General features: G+C 51.8%; 5 protein-coding genes across 5 annotated transcripts; 2 read left to right on the forward strand and 3 right to left on the reverse strand.

Moving 5' to 3' along the window:
* Positions 1-462: 462 nt before the first annotated feature.
* On the reverse strand, positions 463-1,107 carry FIBRA_03518 (uncharacterized protein; the record flags this gene model as incomplete). The annotated part of the gene is made up of 1 exon (XM_012325357.1): positions 463-1,107. One exon carries the CDS (start codon positions 1,105-1,107, stop codon positions 463-465), a length of 645 nt encoding a protein of 214 aa, XP_012180747.1.
* A 507-nt stretch (positions 1,108-1,614) lies between these two features.
* Positions 1,615-3,157, forward strand: FIBRA_03519 (uncharacterized protein; the record flags this gene model as incomplete). Its single annotated transcript, XM_012325358.1, has 8 exons — positions 1,615-1,700; positions 1,759-1,808; positions 1,866-1,987; positions 2,048-2,061; positions 2,105-2,253; positions 2,308-2,387; positions 2,438-2,692; positions 2,750-3,157. 8 exons carry the CDS (start codon positions 1,615-1,617, stop codon positions 3,155-3,157), a joined length of 1,164 nt encoding a protein of 387 aa, XP_012180748.1.
* Positions 3,158-3,473: 316 nt separating this feature from the next.
* Positions 3,474-5,633, reverse strand: FIBRA_03520 (uncharacterized protein; the record flags this gene model as incomplete). The annotated part of the gene is made up of 6 exons (XM_012325359.1): positions 3,474-3,593; positions 3,651-4,364; positions 4,420-4,621; positions 4,688-4,885; positions 4,934-5,121; positions 5,172-5,633. The coding sequence occupies 6 exons, from the start codon at positions 5,631-5,633 to the stop codon at positions 3,474-3,476; spliced, it is 1,884 nt and encodes a 627-aa protein (XP_012180749.1).
* Positions 5,634-6,547: 914 nt separating this feature from the next.
* On the reverse strand, positions 6,548-9,338 carry FIBRA_03521 (uncharacterized protein; the record flags this gene model as incomplete). Its single annotated transcript, XM_012325360.1, has 17 exons — positions 6,548-6,577; positions 6,625-6,777; positions 6,836-6,853; positions 6,909-6,939; positions 6,998-7,034; positions 7,091-7,209; positions 7,264-7,401; positions 7,457-7,476; positions 7,538-7,612; positions 7,795-7,837; positions 7,895-7,971; positions 8,022-8,110; positions 8,246-8,381; positions 8,440-8,534; positions 8,594-8,750; positions 8,802-9,044; positions 9,102-9,338. The coding sequence occupies 17 exons, from the start codon at positions 9,336-9,338 to the stop codon at positions 6,548-6,550; spliced, it is 1,698 nt and encodes a 565-aa protein (XP_012180750.1).
* Positions 9,339-9,810: 472 nt separating this feature from the next.
* Positions 9,811-11,893, forward strand: FIBRA_03522 (uncharacterized protein; the record flags this gene model as incomplete). The annotated part of the gene is made up of 4 exons (XM_012325361.1): positions 9,811-10,145; positions 10,199-10,767; positions 10,817-11,101; positions 11,157-11,893. The coding sequence occupies 4 exons, from the start codon at positions 9,811-9,813 to the stop codon at positions 11,891-11,893; spliced, it is 1,926 nt and encodes a 641-aa protein (XP_012180751.1).
* Between the last annotated feature and the right edge of the window lie 1,230 nt (positions 11,894-13,123).

A 13,123-nucleotide genomic window follows, 5' to 3' on the forward strand; every position in this document is an offset into this window, starting at 1 on the left:
AATTTTCTCACATGTCAAGTTGATCCGTGTCACGGAGCAAGCATGAGAGATACATACGAAAAGTAAAATCCACCGATATTGACATCAGAGGTGTTCCGGTATTGAATGTTGGTCTGTTCAATGACTTTGACATCATCAAAACTATGAACAGGGAAGTGATGTTCTAATTTAGGATGTACAACCCGGCTCACTACAATGCGACTTGTCCGTTGGCTTTGTCAGGTGGGTCGTTCAATCGCACGAAAACCGTGATCTTATTCCATCTAAGGGGATAGAGTACCGTTAGTTAGAACCTCGAACTAGACAATTGACTAACAACTCACTGCCCAGCACTAAAGCTGAAAGACCCCCGTTGGATGCTTGTACCATAATCCTCGGTGCTGCACATAAAGTCCGAACCCGAGCACAAGCTGTCCGAATCAATAAAATATGCGTAAACTAATATTCCGAGAATATGTGTTATCAAAAAGCGCCATAAAGCAGTAGGCATGAGCGCGACATGCCTTCGCCCTCTCCCTCGGGCCTCCACATCACCCTCGTGCTGAAGCAGTTCGAACCATTCGCACGCTGCCCGCCAGAACAGCCATACGCGTCAGCCCCGCCTCGGAGACCAGGGAGCTTGCCTCCTTTGACCCAGTCAAAGTCCGAGTCGAAAGCCACCTCGTAAGTAAGAAGCATCGAAGTGAATTGTGCGCCAGTCGAGTTCGAAGCATTCCAGAGAGCGTAGAACTGTGCGCCGCCTGTGTCATGTGAGTAGCTACCAGAGGGATACGTGACTCGCAGCACCGGAGAGGGAGGCGTTGAAGACGCTGTGGCTGCCGAAGAGGTCGTACTGGAAGATGCGTTCGTGAAAGGATCAGGCACGAACGCAAGATCGGCAGAGCCGTACTCGATACGTTCTGCATTCAAGTTCCAGGAGGAGACGATGAAGTCTTCGGTATCCGAGGGCGCAAGCGTAGCGGTAGGAAAGGCCAAGGAGGTGCTAGTCGTAAGTGCATATTGAGATGCAAGAGCGGCCGGCGAAGCAATTAGGACCTTAGGTTGGGATGTAGCCTCGACAGAAAAGATACCGAAGCATACAGCCCAGAATGCGAGCGGATGCATCATGGCGGGGGCTCACAAAGGAGCTCTCTCATTCGAGACGACGATTCCGGAATAGTCCAGCTGGAAGCGTTCAGCGCTGCAAACAGCCCCGCATAGAGCGAGGGCTGACAGGAAGAATCTCGGGACCAAGTACATACCACATCGCCATAGTAAGATAGTACATCATCCAAGCAAGAAGGCCTAGGCAGCAGTATCAGTATGGGTGAGTTCTTTGTCCTCGACTTCTCTAGTACAATTCGGTTTTCAGGAAGTGTCTTTGCTCGTATTTTTTTTTTCATTTCCAATTTAATTGCCTGGAGTAATTCGACCTCAGAGTTTGAACCACCGCGAGAACATATTTAAAGCATAGAGCAATCGTCCAACTTGTGGTCACTGTGAAGGGTAAACAGACAAGCGCGCGCCCCACGGCTGGCTCAGCAATCGACTCGGGCGCTTACAGTACCGTCTCTTTGCCACTGCTCTCTTCTCACCTGCAACTCCTTCCCCTCCTCTAGCCTGAATCGGTCTACGATGGCCCAAGAGGTTGATCCTATTGTGCGCATCAGAGAACTCAAAAAGGATCAGGTCAACTTCGTCCTCGAAAATGTGGACCTCGCGTATGTTCGCGCCTCTCGGTGGTGGCAGACAGAGACTAACAATGCGCCCGGTCACCAGCTTTGCAAACTCATTCCGTAGGGTCATGATGGCCGATATTCCTACTGTGGGTGAGTGACTTCAACTACTATTGCCGTTCCACATGTCGGTGACGGGCCTCCTATTAGCGGTTGACATGGTAGAAGTCCAGACGAATACAACCGTCCTCCCTGACGAGTTCATCGCGCACCGGCTCGGCATGATCCCCCTCGTTAGCCACAATTGTGATCAGGGAATGCGCTATACTCGGGTATGATGCACGTCGTCACCGCTGGAGTGCTGCCTTCACATTCTTCGTTCAGGATTGCAGTTGTCTGTCATGGTGTCAGCTTTGCGCGGTCGAGCTGTCGCTGAACGTTGCGTGTAGCGAGGAAGGTGTGACTATGGATGTGACGAGTGCCCATTTAGATGTCTCCGGGCCACATAGAGGGCAGGAGCAGCATTGGAATGAGGAGGCGGAGGGTAATGAGGAAATGGCGAAACGTGGAAGTAACTTTGGGCATCCCGTGGGCAAAGGTACGCAGCACTGAATTCTCTCAGATGTCATTACACTCAAATATTCGCACAAAGATGATCCAAATGTACCTCCCGTACTTATATGCAAAATTCGCAAGGGACAGGAGCTCAAAGTTCGCTGCATAGCGAAAAAGGTTGAAATATCATCTATCTTAAATGCCGGTATCTCACCTCTCACCATCAGGGAATAGCGAAAGAGCATGCAAAATGGTCTCCGTGTTCGGCTGTAGCCTTTGAATATGACCCTCACAACAAGATGAGACATACAACGTACTGGTACGAGACGGATGCACGCGCAGAATGGCCCCTGAGCGACAATGCACTAGAAGAGGAACCCCCACGAGACGACCAGCCCTTCGACTACAACGCACGGCCAAACCGGTTCTACCTCAACGTTGAGACTGATGGTAGTCTCGGGCCGCAGGAGGTCGTCATGAAGGTACGCTGCAGACGGGGCTGAAGCACTCTATTGTGCTCGACCGACCTTTTTGTATAGGGTCTCCAAGAACTGCAGCAAAAACTTGCTAGTCTCCTCCTCGGACTTAAGGCTGAACCTGAGTTAGATTTGCTACCCGGCGGGGAGGCTCCATTACCCCCAGCCAACGGTGCCGGCGGCGCACCAGGGATGGCCCCGGCGAGTGTATGGAACGCCGGAGGAGGCAGCTGGAACACCAGCCCAACAGCTGGTGGTGCCATGTGGGGAACAACCCCGAACCCAGGTGGGAATTGGGGGAGCACTACTCCGGCAGCGGCTGGTGCAGGTGGAGGGTGGAGCACTACCCCAGCAGCCGCTGGTGGTGGATGGGCAGATACTGGTGCAGGAGGAGGCTGGCAGAGTCCCGGCCGCGGTCCTAACCCCGGATGGAGCAGTCCTTCGCAGAATGTGAACGGATGGGCTGCGTAAAACGAGGGTAACCCCAGTAGTACTTCCTATTTTCTTCTGTATTCATACCATCTGTCCATGGCTGGGCAATGATTTCTTATTCAGATATCTGCTCGTCTCGCCAAATACCTCCAGGCATTAGTGTGATTGTAGGTATGTCATCAAGAAATGAAGGGGGTACTGTCACATCATAAGTACAAGTTGTTTGACTGCTCGACAGGGCATGAACCAGATGCGGCACATCGTATTGGTAGGGCAGGAGAAAATCACGAAGCTTCCGAAGCTAATAAATAGCGTTAATGACAGTGGTGTGAGGAAAAATAGTCCCAAAAATCGATCATGATGATGGCTGCCTCTGTTTCTTCTTCTTTCCCCCTGATTCCGGAAACTCAACAGCGCGTTGGCAAACAGGGCAACGTCCAGATACTTCAGTTAGCCATGGATCCACACAAGTTTGCTGATCGAGTAGAGTATGTCAGCCGACACCAAACGCCGAATGGGGGTGTACACTCACATGGAAGACATGTCCACAGAAGAGAAGGCGCAAAGGCTGAGCACCCTCTCCAGCGTCATCTAACTTCAACCTGTCTCTCTCCTCCTGCGAGACCTCCTCAACAAGGATTTCCTCAGCCTCTTCACCAGACGCAGCGTCTTTCTGAGTTGGCACTATTTCCTTGTTCTGGACGACTTCGTCCGCAGAGGCCACAGTCGGAGCAGTTGGCGTCTCGTTAGATAATACGCCATCGGCACGTCGGGGTTCTTCGAAATCTAAAAGGCAGATCGCACAGACTGCACGATTGCCTTCCAGTCTCACGAATGGGTGCTCGCCCGGCTCCCACCGGTCCTCCCACGTCATCTTCTCCGGATCGACATTCGCTCGCTTCAATGTATGCGTACCAGTCTTCTCGCTTGAGTCGCCCAAATCAGATTTGCTCTTCTTGGCTCTATGAGGAACTACTTTCCTCATGAAGGCAAAGCGACGCTTGGGCGCAGGCGCAGTTGTAGAGCGTTTGGGTTTAGGGGGATATGAATGCGCCGTGGGTGGTACAGGAATGGGCGATAGGGCAGCAGTGCCATCAGGGGTTTCATCCGGGGGAGGGGGGATGTACAGAACAAGAGGGATATCATCCACAACGGATTTTGAGAGCTTGCCGATGTCAGGCTTGATATAATGGGGGTTTTGAAGTGGATGTCGTCCAATGCAGAGCAGAACGATATTCCACAAGAGCTGTGAGGATCAGGGATAGTCAGCCCACTCAGCCAGGAGATGGATATAAACCCACGTATAAAACCGGTCCCAACACGAACACCAGAAGTCCTAATAGGAATATCTCCAAAATCATGATATAGAGAATGCACAGTATACCAAAAGTGAGCCACCACAGATGTGGCGAAGTGAAGCGACAATCATTGACCGTCGTGTATTCGAGGATATGAGCGGTCAGGAACCAAGCGAGAGACATGAAGGTTCCGAGGAGTGTCAACCTAATACGCATGACATTACAAATGCTTGTTCAGAATAAAATATCAGTCGCGCACATCCTCACGTACCTGGCGAAAAGGACTGTGTGAGCTAAATTCACAGTAGGGTTGGGCTCCGAACCCGGAGGCGACTGTCCCGCAGCGCCAACGCTAGGAGATCGTAAGGATCTAGGAGTTGGCCCCGTTGACCCAATCGCCGAAAGTTGACGTGGTGACATGGTTGGGCGAGGCGTCTCGGGATCATTTCCCCTTTGCCGACGTTCCTGACTATTACAAGTATAAGATGCGGTCATATTGAGAAAGTACTGTACTTACATTTGCCGAACCGCTCGCTGTCGTTGCCAACCCCAGACAGACAGGAAGCAACCAAGAGCGACCCTTACTAACCAGATGCTGTCCCACACACCTAAAGGCTTATTGCAAGCTTTCCACTCTGACAAGCCCGGATCAGTGGGGCTTTCATGGTGAGCAGAATATACCAGCATAGTAATGACAACAACGAACTGACTTGCGGACATCAGTCAATATCACACACCAGTAGATTAGGACGAACTTGAATAAAGCCAAATCCTAGATTCCATATCAACGACAGTAGCTCTCTCCTAGCTTTGGCATTTGGGCCTTCAAGACCAATGAATTTCAAGATAGGATTGGCGGGATGCTGATTGGGCTCGCGATCTGGGCCATCGGTGTTCTCCGGCGCCTCGGGATTTGGCACAGGTGTCTCGACAAGGGGCACGTCTCTCGCTGTAAAGTTACTTTGTGCCCGGAGAAGGGCATTCTGTGGGACAGAAATTGGCGAAAAGTCTCTCGAATTTGACCCCAACGGCGTTATAGACAAAGACGGATGTTCGAGATCGCCTGATTCACATGGCGCCTGGCCCTCCGAAAGGCGGCGGCTGCTGAGAGAACGTAACAAGCCTAATCCTGGAGAGCTGCGAGGGCTTGCAACATCCCCAGTAGATCGCGTCCTCCTCAACGAGTCGCCCGAGCCCGATGCCATTGAAACCGACATAGTCGCCTTATGACCTTATGACTGACAACCCAGACTCCCGAGGGGAGAAAGTAGAGGGTCAACGAGAGGCTACACAGAGAACTCGTGTCCACCTGGCCCAGTCCAGAAAGTCAACGTGCAGATAGACGTGATAGGGAACGTTGTGAATACGAAGAGAGCCGGCGGTGGTTGCGCGTCCGGGCGCAGGATGCGGACAGAAGCGCACGCAGTCACGTTCCAAGTAAGCACTGCCTCGACCCCAGATCAACCAGTGCTAGCCACTGTCGACTATCCCAGAGCTGTAGTACTTGGGAATCGAAGCCTGGGGCCTCGGCGCCAGTACAGATCTCCACCACAGCATACTCGCAGAACAGTCGGCGAGCCAGCGTACTCCGCAAGCTGCGAAATCTTCGCTTATTGCGAAGAAAGATGGCTCGGCTCTTCCCGGCTAAGAGCGGCTGATGGCCAAGTCGTGAACGCGCAAGCCCTCGGGGATTTTGTGGAGAAAATATCAGTAGAGATTGACCTGCGAGCGTACTTCTGCAGCACAGAGACTTATCAAATATTACAGCGGCGTAGGACTCGGACCTCATATCTCATAAACCGGGGTTGCGCCGGTAAAGCACTAGTACTTTCAAGGAGGCTGCCCTGAGATACAATCAAGTAGTTACATTTCCTGGAGACCGCTCATCAGAATGTTGTGACCAACGAAGCATAATTATTGCACAGGAAAACTGACAGAAACCTTTCCGGGATACATAACAATAATTGGTCAAATGCCGATAATACACACATACACAATACACAATGGTGGACATGGATACACCTCCTGGACGTAGAGGATGCACAAGGTGCGTTAACGTCGGAACTTCAAGCTTCAAGACCAGGCGACGTAGCCTCAAGGCGCGCGGTCTTATATAAGGTACGATAGCCCTTCACAATAATCGGGTAATCACGCCGAGCCCCTGGGTACGAGTGAGCACGCAATCACAGAAGACACCATGGTGCGGACCTTGGTCTTCCCCTCCCTGAATAATAACTTCATACCCTCTTTGATAAACTCTGGGCGGGCGATAAACTCAAATGTCACGGTGGCACGGTCCCCTGTTCGTAGGATCCCCTGGGGGTGATCCATACTGACTATGCGGACGGTCTGACGCACAGCCTTGCGGGTTTGTAAATGAATCAGAATGGTGCGACTTCTATCGGATGTGAAGACATACCCCACAATGGAGCATAGCCTGCGCGCCAAAGAAAGTCTGAGTCGCAGAGACAGAACACTAAAGTAAGCCGCACCTGATAGTTTGTCTGCAATGTAGTGTTATGACTAGGACCATGTGAGTACCGGAGATGAGTTTAGGAGCGTTATCAATTTCAATACGCACTATAGTATTAAAACCTGCCCCTCGAATCTTCGGACAGCTACGAATATGCAATTTAATATCCGAATAGCCATATCGGCACACCGATACTCTCACCTCTTGGCAATGTATCCGTCTTGTGTACCAAAACCATTCCTTTGCGAACCGCGGCTTTCCGCACACGCTTCAAGGCTAAGGACACACACTGGCCGGCTTCGGCGCTACCGACCGGGGCACTATCGTGGTACAATCAATTGACGACTTCAGTATGATTTAAGGTAGCAACATACCGTTTGCGCTGAATACTCTTGATGACTGTTGTCTGATAATTACCATTGGCGTCAGGCCCAAGAAGGACCGTGTCTCCCGTCTTAATGGTCCCACTGTTCAAGATGCCATCGACTACTGTCCCTACATATGGTACAGACCTTCGCACATAGCCATCAATAAATGAGAATCAAGGCACAGAACCAATTTACGCACCATATTTCGGTGACAGAGTACTAGTATTGGTGTATAATATCATCCGGAGCGTCCAAAATATGGGAAATTAAAAGAACATACCTCTAATGGTTGATCAGCAGCGAACTTCTCGCTGTCGCTCTCACTTGCAGGTAGCAGATTCAGGAACATACGCAACTGTATTTGTGTTTTAGCCTGATTAAGATGACAACGATATTGGGACATATGCACATGGTCGAGGCCTTCGCCAGTCACATTTGAAAGCAGGAATGTCGGACATAATCTGATTATTCATTCAGTAGCAGCATGGGAAGTCCCAGACGTGCCACTTGCCGCTCTTTTCCAAAGACCTGGGATACCTCCACCGCAGTCTCGGCCGACTTGACAAATACGGGTGTTTTCCTTGCAGTAAAAAAGGCAATGAATAGAGCACACTTAGCAGATGAACGACCAACGTACCGACAACCTGGACTCTTCATGATCTTACATACTTGCTCAATAGTTTTTGCCAGAACATTTGGAGGCGTCATATCGATCTGGGATTGATTATGAATTTATGAATGCGCTCCAGTACAGTTTAACCCACCTTCGTTATACACACCACGACTGGTACGCTCAAAGCCAGGGCAATCGCTAAATGTTCTTTCGACATGCCAATCAACCCCGCATTGGCCCCTACCATAAGGATCACACATGAAGGTGCACCGGACGTCAGGCCATATAGGGTGGTCTTCAGGTATCGCTCATGCCCTGCTAAATCTGCGACCCGCTCGGTCCTATAAATTCGAATCCAATTGAAGAAAAACTCACCGATGAATGATACAATTTTCGCTGCTCGGGCGGAAATATCCTCCCAGCCCATCTTCTCGCGTCGGATGACGTCGAGGTCATTTGAGTGTGCGGTTGGGGGAAGTATAGGTTTTCCTGATACATCGAAACCTAGAATCTAGGGAACGATGTCAGTGAAGGAACACGCCATGGAAAGAAAGAGACACCCTCCGTACTTCCATGCCCACGCTGGATGTCCGCCCACTCTCTATTTCGTGTTTGTGCCGAAAGAGGCTGACTCGTGCACGCCCTCGACCATCGTCGAGCGCGCCTTGTTTGCGAATGCGTCAAATCCCCATCCTCCAGGACACGCATACATGAAGACAGTACCTCGCGTTAGAACACCTAACGTTGTAGATTTTCCGCTGTCCACATTACCCACAACGGCGCACCGGACTTCCGGAGTGAGAGAAACATCTGCCGGAGGCAAGCGTAATAGCAGCGCAGCTCGAGGGTGCTCTGCCTTTGATTCGAACAAAATGGTAGTCTATACGCGGTAAGTCCATCGATCGTTGAACGGACACAACATGGCACGTACCTGCCCGCCAAGGTCGTCTACTATCCGACTGGTCTCTTTTTGTAAAACAACCAGGTCCTGCGCGGTGCAAGGCGTACCGTACCAGCCATCGATCTCCGCTAACGACTCGCCGGCAAAAAGTTTAGAGTTGGGCGGATGGTCACCTATTCGGAGAATGTACTCTCCTCGACGGCGTGTCAGCAGAGCAGTGAGAATATCTCGAGCTCGTTCTTTGTCAGATAGCGTATCGGATAGTAATAGACCCTTATGAACGGTATTACTCAACACGAAGGTCGCCCGCAAATGGTCCAAAATACCTACCTGTATTCGTTCATCCAGGTCGGATGTGTCGGGTGCATCGATATCAATTTGGGGTTCCGATGGATCTACTACTATGTCCCCATTCTTGTTTGCTTTAGACTCAGACACAGACTTGTCGACAGCGTTTCTCGGACCCTTCTCCTTTCCTTGTTCCGTGTGGTACTGGGTTCTTTGTTTGATGAGTTCCCGATGTTGGATCTCGTCAATCTCGTTCTGGAAATTTCGCAAAGTAGTCATCCTGGTCAACTGCTGACCGAGAGGTGGTGGTGAAGGTTGGAGCCTGAAAAACTCATGGGCCTATACTCTGAGACTGGCCAGCATTAAACGCGAACCTTGAGCTGGAGTGACTCCGATCCTTCCGACAGGACGAGTCAAGCACAGTCAAGTGTTAACCAACGTCATGACCGGCCACACGTGGCATTCCGCCCTCAACGATGAACAGCGAACAGAATCCAGCATACGTTTTGTAGAACCAGGCCGCCAACTCTGCCTCTTCTACTGGCATATATCAACAGTATATAAATCCAACTTGAGATCGAGCAATGCAGCCAATACATTTCCGAACAAACTCGCTTGAATTACCTAATACCTGATCTGGCAACAACATGCGACCACGTGACTTTGTTGAATTGTGGCTGAGTGAACGCGTGAGCGTGGCGGACGTGCCTTAGCCCGAACTATGCTCTGGTGCCAGTACTAGGTTTTCACGATGTCTGTGCCTTCGTCAAAACCCATCTACGCTCGCACATTATCCGGAACAGTCCCTGGTCTCTTTGATCCAAGTCAATCGGAGCGCTTGCATCATGTGCCAGGCTCAACAATTACATTCGCGTCCTTCCACCCCCTCTCCGCCTCCTCGCAATTCGACATAGGCAATATCCGTAATTTATCTCTAAATGAGGAGCTCTACCGTCCGAAGCGCATTGTCATCGAAACATTCCCCGGAAGAGATGGCGGGAGCTTCTGGCGGTTCGTTCCCCGTGCCCGACGCGACCCCGGGGTGGAGAACGAGGGCTCGTGGCCGCGGGTTATAGACCTCTGCGGGTATGTAATGACTGCCATCACCACTGCATTTCACATACTCATGTTACTTCCAGTGAACTCGTTCTGTGTCACCAAGACCAGTGGGATATCTACAAGCTCGATCCAGAGTATGACTGTTTTGTGCCAATTCCGCCCCAGAGGACGGTCATCTCGCGGAAGAAAGGTAAAGAAAAAGCGCACACGGAGGGCTCTTCCCGCCCTTTGCCCAACACCAAACGCCATCCGCCAACTCCATCATCCGAAGAGGGGAAACCTCGCAAGAAACCTCGGCCCACTGTCACGATTAGTGATTCGAGCGAAGATGAACGAGAGCCTTTCCCTGTAGTGTCAAGCTCCGACGATGAAGAGGACGAAGTCGAGGAACTAGTTGCTGGCAAGAATAGCAGAGATACCGCGCCGTTCCATACAAAAGTCCATAGCAGTAGATCCGGTCCTGGATGGCGCCCTGGAAGGCCCCGTGAGCATAGATGGAAACAGAATAGTACGGCACCCACTGCTAGAACGAAGGCTACCGACCTCGGCTCAGTACAGGATCAAGAAATGGTCGATCTCACAATGATAGATGATGAACCCCATCGGCGCGAACAGGCCATGCCATCCGCAAGTAGCTCAAAACGAAAGGGTGCGTTGGATCTCACCCGTCAACTGTCGTGTATTGACAGCCAGAGTAGTGTCTCAAGAAGCCGGATTCAGTACCGGTTCTTCTCAAAAGCATTCTCCTAGTCGTACTCCAGATCACATGCCAGAACAAGCTACAAAGCGTGCCCGTACGAGATCTCCAGGTGCAGATCGACGCGAGAATGGAGGGAAGCGTGCTGCGCGGGGGAAGAAGCGTATTGTCCGGCTGCGAGAGCGCGCCACCAGATGGAACGGCGCATGGCATGATTCGTTCTGGACTAGTGTCATGGCTGATGTACCTCCAGCTTTCTGTGGGCTCGGGCATTCAGACGACAAAGGTGCGTGATTTATAACATGATGGTCCAGATGATGCTCAGCTTGGTTGTCTTCAAGACGCCAGTACCTCGAAAGAAAGCAGTCAAGAAGCTCATTGGGCAGAAGCCAACACGGAGATGGACGAAGAATTTCAACGCTGGGCAGCAATCGAAGAGTCGCGGCGAAAGTTAGCAGAGCTTGAAAAAGATAAGCCTCTCTGGGAAGAAGCCGCACGGAAACGCAGGGCGGCGGAGGTAGCAGAGGAGCGGGCGAATCGTGCAAAACGGGAGGCGGAGCATCGTGCTGCGGAAGCGGAGAGGCTCCGCAAGGAGCAGGAGGCAGCACGCGCTGAAGCAGAGCGGAAAGCAAAAGAGAAGGCACAGAAGGAGCAATCGCGTCGTCGGAATCAGCAGCAACACCGATGGGCGTATGGGCCCTGGACCACACAGCGGGCTCTAGAGCGGTACAAATCGCTTTGTGAAACTTTTGACAACGCTAAGTTCACAACAGATGAGCCAGTCTCGTTCGACTTCATCCCTTGGCCAGTGTTGCGCTCTCCGGCGATTCTTACCGTGGAAGACATTGATTGGGCGGCCGTGGAGACGTTCTTCAATACAGTTAAGATTCATATGCGCGGCCAAGACTACAAGCTATTTGTGGAGAAGAGTCATAAGCGTTTCCACCCAGACCGGTGGAGAGCCCGGGGCATTCTTAGGAGTATCGAAGACGATGAGGTTCGGAATTGTTTAGAGGTTGCTGCAAACACTGTTGCACAAGCTATCACACCATTGTGGAGGGAGGTCAAAAGCGGGTAAATAAAAAGTCCCATCAGCGACGTGCGTTTCTTGTTGTACGATCATAGTGCTGCCATACTATGCTGCCTTTCAGCGATCAACATACTTTGGCAGTGAACATAATTATAATTGGCGAAGACTTCAGATTTGAACTCGACGAATGTGAATAATTCAGGTTCAGCACAGCCCCGTCTTGGCTTACGCTTGTTTTCGCACTGACTGGGAGCACATCTGCCGCAGCCCTGTGGCTATTGATTTCACCTATGGATACGTCAGGATGACAGTGTTTTGCAGTGAATGGTGGTGCGGTTCCCTGCCAACATGCCTCCCTGAGGCTGCTCTAGCTTGGCGCAATATCTGCGTGCCGTACATGTTGTGGTGCGACACCAATAGGTCTATGTCTGTGATGCATCTCTCAGACTTGCTCGGTCGTCTGCCATCGCCGAGACTGCGGGGTCGTTGGCACAAGCGAGGTGCAATCGTGACGCCTGTCGGGACCCTATGCATGGCGCAACCGCGAGTGGGCTCCCTGCAGCCGCGCTGGTACCTAGGGCAGTAGCGCAACCGTTTCGCTTTCTAGTCGTGGTGCGCTGTCTCAGGTGTGTAAATCGTTCGTCCGCGCTGATCGTCCCGCTGCGGCACCTGTCGCCAGGCCTGACTCGGAAATCCGACTCCTAATACTGTAGAGAGTTCTCCGCGATGATGATGCAGTCTGCTATCCTCACTTTGTCGTCGCGTTCATCACGACCACAGCCTCGCGCTGCGGGAGCTCCTAAGGTCGTTGTGTCGATGGGCCTCGGCTGAAGCGTCTTACATACAATATGCTGATCGGCGTTGTGAGACCTTCAGCATACCAGGACATTGGCTCATCCGATTCCCTCGCAGCTCGTCCTTCGGGAGTGGCGCAGACGGTGGCCCTTCAGCGGTCTAAAACAGTGCCGCGAACGCGCGTTCACGCTAGATGCCACCGTTGCCGGAGCAAATGTTAAGCTTTGATGCTGGGACGAACCTCATGCGCAGCATCGCCGGTGTGCGGCGAGGCATTTGGCCGTTGAATTTGACCCTTCCGCGCCTGAGGGATCTATAGGCAGGCAGCCGCGACGGTCGCTCTCCGACCGCGGACATGATGTAGGGCAGTCGATCTGAATGTTGTCCCACGTAAAAGGCTGGCGCGGCGTTGGATGGCAGCAATGTGCCCACTAGTATGGGGACGGTCAGGCGGGGTCATCCCGCAACGCTGTCTGGGATCGA

Source organism: Fibroporia radiculosa (assembly GCF_000313525.1).
Source record: "Fibroporia radiculosa TFFH 294 genomic supercontigs, scaffold2057, whole genome shotgun sequence".
In the NCBI taxonomy this organism is placed as follows: Eukaryota; Fungi; Basidiomycota; class Agaricomycetes; order Polyporales; family Fibroporiaceae; genus Fibroporia; species Fibroporia radiculosa.